Source organism: Mirounga leonina, unplaced genomic scaffold, assembly GCF_011800145.1.
Source record: "Mirounga leonina isolate KUSES-001 unplaced genomic scaffold, KU_Mleo_1.0 Mir_173, whole genome shotgun sequence".
In the NCBI taxonomy this organism is placed as follows: domain Eukaryota; kingdom Metazoa; phylum Chordata; class Mammalia; order Carnivora; family Phocidae; genus Mirounga; species Mirounga leonina.
In genome coordinates, this window is record NW_023270447.1 from 55,868,149 (window position 1) to 55,880,845 (window position 12,697).

The 12,697-nt window shown below is 41.5% G+C and overlaps 1 protein-coding gene and 1 pseudogene across 1 annotated transcript; one reads left to right on the plus strand and one right to left on the minus strand.

The window, feature by feature from the left end:
* Positions 1-660: 660 nt before the first annotated feature.
* Positions 661-2,401, minus strand: LOC118019437 (annotated as a pseudogene).
* Positions 2,402-7,398: 4,997 nt separating this feature from the next.
* LOC118019439 (malate dehydrogenase, mitochondrial-like) lies at positions 7,399-8,637 on the plus strand. The gene is given in 2 exon segments (XM_035018602.1): positions 7,399-7,815; positions 7,818-8,637. Coding segments are annotated over 2 exon segments (1,014 nt in total). The 5' UTR covers positions 7,399-7,448; the 3' UTR covers positions 8,465-8,637.
* Positions 8,638-12,697: the final 4,060 nt, after the last annotated feature.

Genomic DNA, 12,697 nt, shown 5'->3' on the forward strand with positions numbered 1-12,697 from the left:
TTACCAATTACATCAACATGGATGGAACTGGAGGGTATTATGCTGAGCAAAATAAGTCAATCAGAGAAAGACAATTATCATATGATTTCACCCATATGTGGAATTTAAGAAACAAAACAGAGGATCATAGGGGAAGGGATAGAAAAATAAAATAAGATGAAATCAGAGAGGGAGACAAACCATAAAAGACTCTTAACTATAGGAAACAAACTCAGGGTTGCTGGAGGGGAGGTGGGTGGGAGGATGGGATAACTGGGTGATGGGCATTAAGGAGGGCACATGATGTAATGAGCACTGGATGAATGATGAATTACTGAACTCTACATCTGAAATTAGTGATACACTATATGTTAGATAATTGAATTTAAATAAAATAAATTTTAAGAAGTCATGTGAATGTTCTCTCTCTCTCTCAAAATGTCTTATTGTACAGGCGTATCTTGTAGATATTGCAGATTTAGTTTCAGACTACTGCAGTAAAGCAAATATTCACAATAAAGAGAGCCAAATGAATTTTTTGGTTTCCCAGTGCATATTAAAGTTATGTTTACATTATACTGTCATCTGTTAAATGTGCAATGGCATTATGTTTAAACAAAAACAATGTACATACCTTAATTTAAAAATATTTTATTGGTAAAAATTCTAACCATCATCTGAACTTTCAGTGAGTCATAGTCTTTTTGCTGGTGGAGGATCTTGCCTTCATGTTGATGGCTGCTGATTGATCAGGTAGTGGTTGCTGAAGGCTGGGGTGGTTGTGGCAATTTCTTAAAATAAGACAACGGTCAAGTTTGCTGCTTGAAAGAAAGTGACTCTTTCTTTCATGAACTATTTCTCTGTAGTGTGCAATGTGGTTTGATAACATTTTACCCACAGTAGAACTTCTTTCAAAATTGAAGTCAATCTCAAACCCTACCACTGTTTTACCAATTAAATTTATGTGATATTCTGAATCCTTTGTTGTCATTTGAACAATCTTCACAGCATCTTCACCAGAAGTAGATTCCATCTCAAGAAACCACTTTCATCCATAAGCAACAACTCATCTGTTCAAATTTTATCATGAGATTGTAGCAATTCACTCACATCTTCAGGCTCCACCTCTAGTTCTAGTTCTCTTGCTCTTTTCACCACATCTGCAGTTACTCCACTGAAGTCTTGAACCCCTCAAAGTCATCCATGAGGGTTGAAATCAACTTCTTCCAAACTCCTGTGAATGTTGATATTTTGACCTCTTCCCATGAACTATGAATGTTCTTAATGTCATTAAAGATGGTGAATCCTTTTTAGGTTTTCAATTTACTTTGCCCAGACCCATCAGAGGAATCACTACCTATGTCAGCTATTGCCTCATAAAGTTGATTTCTTAAATAATAAGACTCAAAAGTTGAAATTTCTGTTTGATCGATGGCCTACAGAATGATGTTGTGTTAGCAGTCATGGAAACAACATTAATCTCATTGTACATCTCCATCAGAGCTCTTGGGTGACCAAATAAATGATCAATGAGCAGTAGTGCTTTGAAAGAAATCTTTTTTCTAAGCAGTAGGTCTCAACAGTAAGCTTAAAATATTTAGTAAACCATGTTGTAAGCAGATATGCTGTCATCCAGACTTTGTTGTTCCATTTATAGAGCATAGGAAGAGTGGATTTAGCAGAATTCTTAAAAGCCCTATGATTGTCAGAATGCTAAATGAGCATTTGCTTCAACTTAAAGTCATCAGATGCATTAGCCTCTAACAAGAGAGTCAGCCTGTCCTTGAAGCTTTGATACCAGGCATTGACTTCTCCTCTCCAGCTATGACAGTGCTAGATGGCATCTTCCAATATAAGGCTGTTTTGACTACATTGAAAATGTGTTGTTTAGAGTGGCCACCTTTATTAATGATTTTAGCTAGATCTTCTGGAAAACTTGCTGCAGCTTCTATGTCAGCGCTTGATACTTCATCTTGCACTTTTATGTCAAACCTCATGAACCAGTCTCAGCTAGCTCCCAACTTTTCTTCTGCAGCTTCCTAACCTCTCTCAGCCTTCATAGAATTGAAGAGAATTAGGGCCTTGCTCTGGATTAGGCTTTGGCTTGAGGGAATGTTGTGGCCAGTTGATTTTATCAAAACCACTAAAACTTTCTCCATATTAGCATTCAGATATCCATAATAGCAATAAGGTTATTTTGCTTTCTTATCAAATGTATGTTCACCAGAGTAGCACTTTTAATTTCCTTCAAGAATCTTTCCTTTACATTCACAACTTAGCTAACTGTTTGGTGCAAGAGGCCTAGCCTTTGGCCTGTCTTGGCTTTCAACATGCTTTCCTCACTAAATGTAATCATTTTTAGCTTTTGATTTAAAGTGAAAGGCATGTGACTCTTCCTCTCACTTGAACACTTAGAGTCCATTGTAGGGTTACTAACTGGCCTAATTTCAATATTGTTGTGTCTCAGGGAGTAGGGAGGCCTGAAGAAAGAGAGATACAGAGGAACCACTGGTCAGTGGATTTGTTAGAACACACACATTTATCAATTAAGTTTGTTATCTTATATGGGCACAGGGTACCCCAAAACAATTACAATAGTAACATCAAAGATCACAGATCAGGACGCCTGGGTGGTTCAGTCAATTAAGCATCTGCCTTCTGCTCAGATCATGATCACAGGGTCCTGGGATCAAGTCCCACATCAGGCTCCTTGCTCAGCAGGGAGCCTGCTTCTCCCTCTGCCTGCCACTCCCCCTGCTTGTGTGTGCTCTCTCTCTCAAATAAATAAATAAAATCTTTTTTTAAAAAAAGATCAAGATCATCATAACAAATACAATAATGATGAAACATTTGAAACACTTCGAGACTTACCAAAATGTGATAGAGACACAAAGTGAGCAAGTGCTGTTGGAAAAATGGCACCAATAGACTTGCTTGATACAGGATTGCCATAAACCTTTAATTTGTAAAAAAACAAAACAAAACAAAAAAAACACACAATATCTTTGAAGTACAATAAAGTGAAGCATAATAAAATGAGGTATGCCAGTATTATTCTTACCCTTCCCCTTGCAATGTTGTGAGATGATAAAATGCCTATGTGATGTGATGAAGTAATATGAATGACGTAGCTATTTTTACATAGCATTAGGCTACTTTTGACCTTCTGACCATGCATCAGGAAGATTATCTGCTTCCAGACCGTGGTTAACAGCAGGTAACTAAAACCATGGAAAGTGAAACTGCAGATACAGGTGGGGACTACAGTATAGAGAAGTCTCATTTGAAAGCATGTGCTAGTATTGTTAGATTCACATTCTGATAGATATTTAGAACTAAAAATATCTTAGAGCTCATTCTCTTCATTCTTCATTTGAAAAATTAGAAAAGACCCATAGATGAATGATTCACCCAAGGTCACACAGAGCCTGTAGGCTTCTGGGTCTTCCTTCAGCTGGGCATTGGGAAACTCATACATATAGGAAACTCTCACTGCCCTCGACCCAGTGGTTTCCCTCCTTGTGAACAGCAATTTGGACTTGAATGTTAACTCTAGCACTTACTAATTAAGACACCTTACTGAAATCTTCTAAGCCTCAGCATCCTCATCTGTAACATGGAGAATATAATATCCTAACGTGTAAGTATTAGGATGTAAGGAGAAGAGCTGTTTAAAATGCCTAGTACAGAGTAGGAACTCAATAAATAGTAGTTTCTTTCTTGTCTGATTCTTTGTTGTTACTTCCTGGAGCTCTCCTAGCTGCTGACTTTGAAATCATGCCCGCTGTGTTGGTTGAGCCCTGCCTACTCTGTGAACATTGCCTGATTCCCTGGAGTTGGCCCATTGCCAGGTTGGACTTATGATCCCTGGCCCCATTGTACAGCCTCCAGGACCCCAGGCTGCCTGACGTGACTTCTATCCTAACAGATGTTTTCTTACCCCTTTCTACCAGCTGTTCAGTCTTGCTAGAGCTTTATGCCTCTTGACCCCTTGCCAGTCTGAACTTGGTGACCTTGAGATCTGTGATGGTTATTATGATGCACCAACCATATTCCTCTTCAAGGAAGACTTATTGCCCCACATCCTGGGAGTGTTTTCAGCAGAGAGCCTTCAGCTATAAGCTACAGCTCAGGTCAAAGTTTTGCCCCTTCCTGGGGATTCCACATCCAATGACTAATTCATGGAGACCCAATTTGGAACAACTCTCAAAGACCATTCTAGCTCCATAGCTCCCAAAGGGTATAGCTGAGGCTGCCCTTGGCCTTGCATCACAACTCAATTTCCCTCCATCCACTCCTCCTTCCATCCCTGCTCTTCCATAGGCATTGATCCCAAGCACTCTTTACACATCTGGAGTGCTAATATCCATTTCAGTTTCTGCTTCATGGGTCCATGAAAAAGGTCCCCTCAAACTGCAACCATTTCCCAACACTGTGAATTCTGATTTTGCCCAATAGATCCTGGACTGTTCCTGCTCACACTCTAGACTGACTGTGTGTGTGTGTGTGTGTGTGTGTAAAAGACAGACAGACAGCCTTGCTGGTCTGGTAGCCAAGAAGCCAAATCTATAGGGAGGTCTTTTCACAACTTTCTGCTACTGGATTGTGTTTTAGTGAAGTTAGTAGTCAGTTGGACTTTAATCTTGAACAACCTCTATTCTTCTTGTGTGTGTGCCTTACTCTGACAGGTCCTGACACTAGGAACACAGGTTAAATCAGAACCACTTTTGTCCTGAAGATGTCACCATCTAGGCTGAGAGGCAGGTATTATATAAATAAATTATAGTAAGGAATGGTAAGTGCAATGAAAGAGATACTTCCTGTCCTGAGGAACTTGGATGATAATGTTTTCCTGGCAGAGTAATTCTAATGATTAAATGAAGACACATCACACAATGCCTGGCACAGAGGAAACACTTATTGAATCAAATCATTTTATTTTGCAGGTTAGGAGATTAAGGGCCTAAAACATTGAGTGACTTGCTTATGATCCCATAGGTAGGTAATGGCCCAGCTGAGACTAGAACTCAAGTCTCCACATTCACCCTCCATGACTTTTTGCACCATGCACTTTGCCTCAAGAAGGTAAGAGGTGTGTGTGTGAGCGTGCACGTGTGCATGCATGCACACATGTGACCTATCTGCTAGTATTGTTTTCAGACCTAAACTTCTAGAAAACTGGCTGCCTCCCTCATAATTTAGGCATACTGTATACATGGTTCCAGGCTGTGTTTTGCAAGTTCCTTTGTTTTTTGCTGAAATGAGCCCAGCAGCTGAGCAGTGTTTCTGTTCCCACATCCTATTTACCCTTCACGCTTAGTGGGATGACGGAGAAGCATCAGACCGCAGCAGTGACATTTATATGAAAAGAACCCATTGTGTCCTTTGTAAGGAATAGCATGTAGCTCTAAGCCATACTGCTTTCCCATTTGCCTTCCTCTGGGAGGCCCTGGCAAGAGCTTGGCCCTCCAGAGGGAGCTGCCTGAGTCCTCATGCCGGAAATTATATTCCGTAATTAAAATCAATAGCAAAACAGACACACAGCAGAAAGGTCATAGAACACAACAGAAAACCATTGAGTAGCATATTGCCAGGTATCAAAATAGGTTTTTGAACTTTTGTTTAATCTGCAAATACCGAAAGTCATCCGTGGGAGAGAGGCAGTGCGCCCCAAACCTTAGCCTCACCTAGGGAAGGGTTTAGCTAAAGAAGCCTTCTGCTTAAATCCTCCAAAGCCCAGCTTCTTCAGTCCAGCAGTGCTCCTTTAAAGTCTCTGACCAACCTTGTGTTATTAAGCCAGTGGACTCCTAGCCCTGGAGATCTGTTCACAGCCTGTGTCCTGAAACCCTCACCTTAGCCTATCCAGTGCTCCATCCCTTACATGCCTCTTGTAATCCCTGCTTTCTGACCTACTGCTGTGACCACAACACCTCTTTTCCTCTTTAGATATGATAATTGATGTTACTTTTCTGGCATTTTTCCATTCTTGGATCATAATCTATTCTCATATCTCAGGCTGCTCCAGCCCTGGTCTAAACCAGCTCAGTCTCTGGGACTTTCTTTTACTGCAGCTTCGTGTCTTCCTTGTCCAGACAACCAGGGCTCAGATGTAACTTCACCTCTTCCCCTCCATATGAATTCCCTGCTGAAATCTTCCTTCTCATTCAGATATAACATATGTATGATGATATTCTGTATGTGCCAGGCATGGAGCTAAGGGTATTCACATATTATGTTTAATTCTTACAGATTATAGCTAATCCCATAGCCACTCATTTTACAGATGATCTTAGAATGAAGTGACTTAACTCTAGCAAGTCAGTGACAGAGCCAGAATTCAAATCCATGTCTTCTGTCTCCCAGACCCAGCTTGCTCCACCACAGCAGAGCTACTTTCTCCTTGCAGAGGCAATCACATAACTCCATTACAGCATGCAACTTGCTGAATTTTTCAAACAAGTAGAATAATATGTCCATAGAGTCAGGAGGTCCACAGTAGGAATGTGCCTAAACAACAAGCATGAAAGACTTTTCTTCAAGCCTAAAAGAAGTAGACCTTGTTAAATTTTTGCTTAGAGCCAAAGTCTTTCTCATTTTTAAACACTGGACCCTAGGCAAATACCCATTGGCTTTGTGACATTCATGGTGGCCTCCAGAGGGTCCATCCAGGTGCATCAGTAAGTTGAACTTTGGTTTCTTTTTAAACTTCTTATTGAAATATAATATGCAAACATAAAAGTGCACATATCATAAGTACATGGCTTGATGCATTTTCAGTCTGAATATGCCTATGTAACCAGCACCCTAATCAAGAAACAGAACATTACCAGAATTTCAGAAGCCCTCTTTGTGCTCCACTCCCCCAAGGATAACCATTATCCTTACTTAATTCCACAATTTATTTATCCATTGTATGTTGATGGCATTTGGGTACTTTCTATTTTTGTATATTACAAATAGTTTTGTAGAATATTATTGTATATGTATTTTGGTGCACATATGCATGTATTCTAGTGAGGATATGAGAGTAGAATTGGTCAGCCATTGAGTATACATATTCTATTAGTTTCCTGTTGTTTCTATAACAAATTACCACAAACTTAGTGACTTAAAGTGATACAAATTTATTTTCTTACATTTCTGGCAGTAAGAAGTCCAAAATGAGTCTTATGGGGTTAAAATTAAGGTGTTGACAGGGCTGGTTCCTTCTGGAGTCTCCAGTGGGAAATCTGTCTCCTTGTCTTTTCTAGCTTTTAGAGCTACATTTCTTGCATTCTTTGGCTCATGGCTCCTTCCTCCATTATCAAAGTCAGCAGCACAGCATTTTCAAATCGTTCTTTGCTTTGTCTTTACATTGCCTTCTCTCTTATAAGAACCCTTGTGATTCGTGTGCGGTGTGGAGGTCGTTGGTGTCACCTGCCAGCCGCCTGCGCCTTCTCCTGCCGTTCCGCTCCCCGCCCGCTCCAACTATGTTCTCCGCGCTCGCCCACCCTGCAGGCGCCGCTCTCCGCCACAGCTTCAGCACCTCGGCCCAGAACAATGCGAAAGTAGCCGTGCTAGGGGCTTCCGGAGGAATCGGGCAGCCCCTTGCACTTCTCCTCAAGAACAGTCCCTTGGTGAGCCGCCTGACCCTCTACGATATTGCTCATACGCCCGGAGTGGCCGCCGATCTGAGCCACATTGAGACCAGAGCAACCGTGAAAGGCTACCTCGGACCTGAGCAGCTGCCGGATTGCCTGAAAGGCTGCGATGTGGTGGTTATTCGAGCAGGAGTCCCGAGAAAACCAGGCATGACCCGGGATGACCTGTTCAACACCAATGCCTCCATTGTGGCCACCTGTCTGCTGCCTGCGCCTGGCACTGCCCCGAGGCCATGATCTGCGTCATTTCCAATCCGGTGAACTCCACCATCCCGATCGCAACGGAAGTTTTCAAGAAACACGGAGTCTACAACCCCAATAAAATCTTCGGAGTGATGACCCTGGACATTGTCAGAGCCAATACTTTCATTGCAGAACTGAAGGGTTTGGATCCCGCTCGAGTCAATGTTCCTGTCATTGGCGGCCATGCTGGGAAGACCATCGTCCCCCTGACCTCCCAGTGCACTCCCAAGGTGGACCTTCCCCAGGACCAGCTAACAGCCATCACTGGGTGGATCCAGGAGGCCGGCACAGAGGTGGTGAAGGCCAAAGCTGGAGTAGGCTCGGCCACCCTGTCCATGGCGTACGCCGGAGCCCGCTTTGTCTTCTCCCTTGTGGATGTGATGAACGGAAAGGAAGGAGTTGTGGAGTGTTCCTTCGTTAAGTCCCAAGAAGCAGACTGTGCCTATTTCTCCACCCCGTTACTGCTGGGGAAAAGGGGCATTGAGAAGAATCTAGGCATCGGCAAGATCTCCTCTTTCAAAGAGAAGATGATAGCGGAAGCCATCCCCGAGCTAAAGGCCTCCATCAAGAAGGGAGAGGAGTTCGTGAAGAACATGAAATGAGGGGGGCAGCCAGCGAGCAGTCCGTTTCCCTAACTTACGAAGGCATCATGTCCCTGTAAAGCCATCTCCTACCTCCTGTGTTTGAGTTGCATTAACCACGAGTGTCGTGTTAGCGTCGCCATCCCTTCCAAATCGCCGGTCTGTGGGTGCATCAATAAAAGCAGGCTTTGATTTTCTTTAAAAAAAAAAAAGAACCCTTGTGATTACATCAGGACCTCCCAGGTAATATAGAATAATTTCCCCCTCTCAAGATCCCAACTTAATCACATCTGTAAAATCTTTTTCCCATATAAGGTAACATTTACAGGTTCCAGGGATTAGGATGTGGACATCCTCGGAGAGTCTGACATTCTTCAGCCCACCCCACATACGTTCTACTTTATAAATATTGCCAGCACTGCGAGGTGATACTCCTACCAGAAATATATGAGAATTCTGGTTGTTCTACATCCTCATCATGCCTATTCCATCCTTTTCACTTTACCCAGCTTTTTTTTTTTCCTGTCTAACTCAAAACTATCTGGAAAGTCAAACTTTCTGTATCCACAGTTATGCCCGTGCCCTCCCTTTCCCTCTCTAAGCACAATAATTCTCCTCACTGCTATTTTTGTTAAGAAAGAACATTTTAAAAAATGAGTTCTACCCTACAGAGAGAGAAAGGGATGCCTTATGAGGTGGTAAACATTTTGTCACTAAAGGTATTCAGGCCTATGCTAGATGAACATTTGTAGGAAAACTGTAGAGACAAAATCAATATTGAATAGAGGTGCTCTCTTAACAAGCCAGAGATTGGAAGTTGAAAGACTTAGGTTTTGGTTTTGAGTTCTCTATTTACCATGTAGGCACAAGCAACTTACTTAACTTCTGTGAGCCTCATTTTCCTTATTTTTACACTGAAGGTATTACTACATGCATTTGCTGTGATGATCAAATGCCACCTCCTCTGGGTTACCTAGTCAAATAACCATTTCCATAACATGGGGATATATATTTTTAAACATAGGTACCTATTACTTTTATTATAGCACTGATCACATTGGATTATAATGACATACTGCTTACTGCTTCTTGCATGAGTCTTCAAATTCTGCAAAAGCAGGTATTTTATGGGGTGTGTTTACTGATGTATTTTCTGTGCTTAGCAGAATAAACTGCACATGGTAGGTGTACAGCAAATGCATGAATCTTATTTCCGTCCTAGGACTGGTCTGAGAATCTAGTATAATGTTGGCTAAAAACACTTGAAATTTCAGAACACTTCCAAGATGCATTGTGTTGTTCCTGTCATTAGTATCTTGTTGGTCCAGGCAGTAAGTCTCTGGGTTAGTCACTGAAGCCAAATGGAGCCCCCTCATCAGGGAAGGATTCTGGGAAGGGAGTGATATCTGTCCCATCTGAATTTCTCTTTGAGGAACATGGGGTGTTCTCTACAGGACACTATTTCTGCTTTTCTGAAAAGCAGATCTAATTACTGGTGATAATTAGTTGCAACTTAAGGTCCTCCAGGCAATTTGTGGAAGTGCAAATTGCATCTAGGCTCTCCAGGATTTGATGTCCTTTCCCTTGATGTCTCATACCATCTCTCTTCCTGTGAAATAAGAGCAGAAGGAAAAGGTGCCTGAATGGGGCCAAAACATAAAGGTCAGCTTTACAAAGGACCTCCTTTGCCACTGTCTGCTGCAGAATAAACCTCCAGTGCCATTCGGATGGCTGCAAACATTTGGGTAGTCAGAGAAGGAGTCATTTACTCCTTCATTCCTTTGACAAATGTTTGAGAGTTGTCTCTGTGCTAAGCTCTGTGCTGAGTGCTGACAATGAGAGGTGAGCAGATGTGGGCCCAAGCCATTAAGTTGCTCACAGTCTACTGGGAAAGACAGATATGAAAATAGACAGTTGCAAGATAATCTGATGATGATGCCAGAAAGAAAAACAACAAACAAAATTGATAACAACAACTACCATTTATTGCCCAGATAATAGTCTAGATGCCCTACATCTTTTTTTCCCCTAATCTTTATAGTAGCCTTAAAATAGTAAAGTTTCCTTTTTTAAGATGAGGAAAATGAGGCTCAAGGAAGTAATTGGGAAGTTAGAGGCAAGTTTGGTGAGGGTAACTGAAGTGAAGGAAGGACAGGAAGGCCCTCTGAGCCTGAACTCAGAATGTTTGGATAAAGAGATGGCCAAAGCTGCAAGGTGAACCTGAGAAAATCAGCCCACAAACCTGTTCTAGACTTGCTTCCTAAGTCTTTTCCTCTCCATTTACTGAGTCCCACCCTCAGAACATCATTCTTTATCTTTTTTTTTTTTTTTTTTTGACAGAGACAGAGACAGTGAGAGCAGGAACACAAGCAGGGGGAGTGGGAGAGGGAGAAGCAGGCTTCCTGCTTAGCCGGGAGCCCAATGTGGGACTCGATCCCAGGACCCTGGGATCATGACCTGAGCCGAAGGCAGTTGCTTAACCAACTGAGCCACCCAGGCGCCCCATCATTCTTTATCTTAAGATAAAGAGTTAGAGAGTAGATAGTTCTGTTACATGCAATGTTTCCCATCATCTTATTGTACTTGCAGGTACATTGCACACATCTTACAGATTAGCATTATTGACAGCTGCCCCTATGGCCCTCCTCTTAATCAAAATCTGGTTTGACTTTGAGCTGATTTCTTACCTTCTAAAAATGGAATAATGATACTACCCATGATAATACTGTTGCCCCTAAATCTAGCCTCCAGCTGAATCTTACCGCCTAAATCTAAATCTTACTGCCAGCTTCCCTAGGGAAAGATTGTGCTAAGCATGGGGGCCCAATGAAAGAGGTCATTATCCTTCATGGATTAAGTTTTCAGGTTTCCTATCTCTAGCTCCTAAGCTCCTGCCTTGTGTTTTAGAAAGCATCAGACCTGGGGAGTGGTTTCTCCTCTGTTGGAGGCACAAAACAAACAACAAACAAACAGCAACAAACTTTTGGCCTTCCTTTCCTTTTCAATGCTAAGACAGAGAAATACCTTTGGAGGATAGGGGCCTTTGGCATGACAGGTGTCTTTGTCTGGAGGAATAAAAAATGATAGGTCAGGGCCCAGAGAGGAGAAAGCAAAGGACTCCTTGCGTAGGGCTAGTTTTGGGCTCTGGGTGTGAGAGATGAAGACGAAGCAGTTCTTTAGTGGGAAAGAAGCAAGGACATCTGAAAGAAGTCCTATTTAAGAATAAAAATGAACAGATGATACCTTCAATTTCCTGAGCATTTTTAAGGTGCCAAGCACTCTCATATAGTCTTTGCATATTTTATTTACCACAATCCTCAAATAACTCTATGAAATACATATTATTTCACCCACTTTGTAGACAAAGAAAAAGGCTCAGAGACTTTAAGACATGTTGCAAAATCACACAGCTAGTTAACTATAGAGCTGGGACTTTAATCCAAGTCCCTGTAACTCAGAAGATTATGTTCTGGGCGCCTGGGTGCCTCAGTTGGTTAAGCGACTGCCTTCGGCTCAGGTCATGATCCTGGAGTCCCAGGATCGAGTCCCGCATCGGGCTCCCTGCTCGGCAGGGAGTCTGCTTCTCCCTCTGACCCTCCCCCCTCTCCTGCTCTCTCTCTCTCATTCTCTCTCTCAAATAAATAAATAAAATCTTTAAAAAAAAAAAAGATTATGTTCTTTCACATGGCATGCTCTTTCTAGTCCTATGGGATTAGTCATTCCAGATAAAAATGATTTAAAGTTACTGAATATACTTGGAAGTTTCCAAATCACCATCCTTTTTGTTGTTTTAAATGAGCTGTTTATTTTACATTCCCTTGAGTTTGGAGGTAATATGTAGTTAATGAATGAATTAAATAATTGATTAAACCCATTTTTCTATTAACATTATAACAGTACTTCCATTAATATGAAAATATGAATGTGTCTCAGAGAAGTTTCCTTTGACATTATAATGACTGTATTAAAATTACAAATATAATAATGAAATTCTAATTGTTTTAGAGAAACAATTAAAGAAGGCTATATATAAATGCTCTGAAAGAACTATGGAATGTTCATGAAGTACCAAAGAGGAATTTTTAGAAAAGTTGTTATGAAAAAAAGTACATAATTTTCATTAGAGTGGGCTGTAATTGCAAAATAATCATCAAAGAGAATCTTTTGTTTGAAGTATTACAGTGAACAAAACAAGAATTGGCAGGTTAAAACATACAATGCAGCAATTTAGACAAAGAAGTATAATCCAAATTC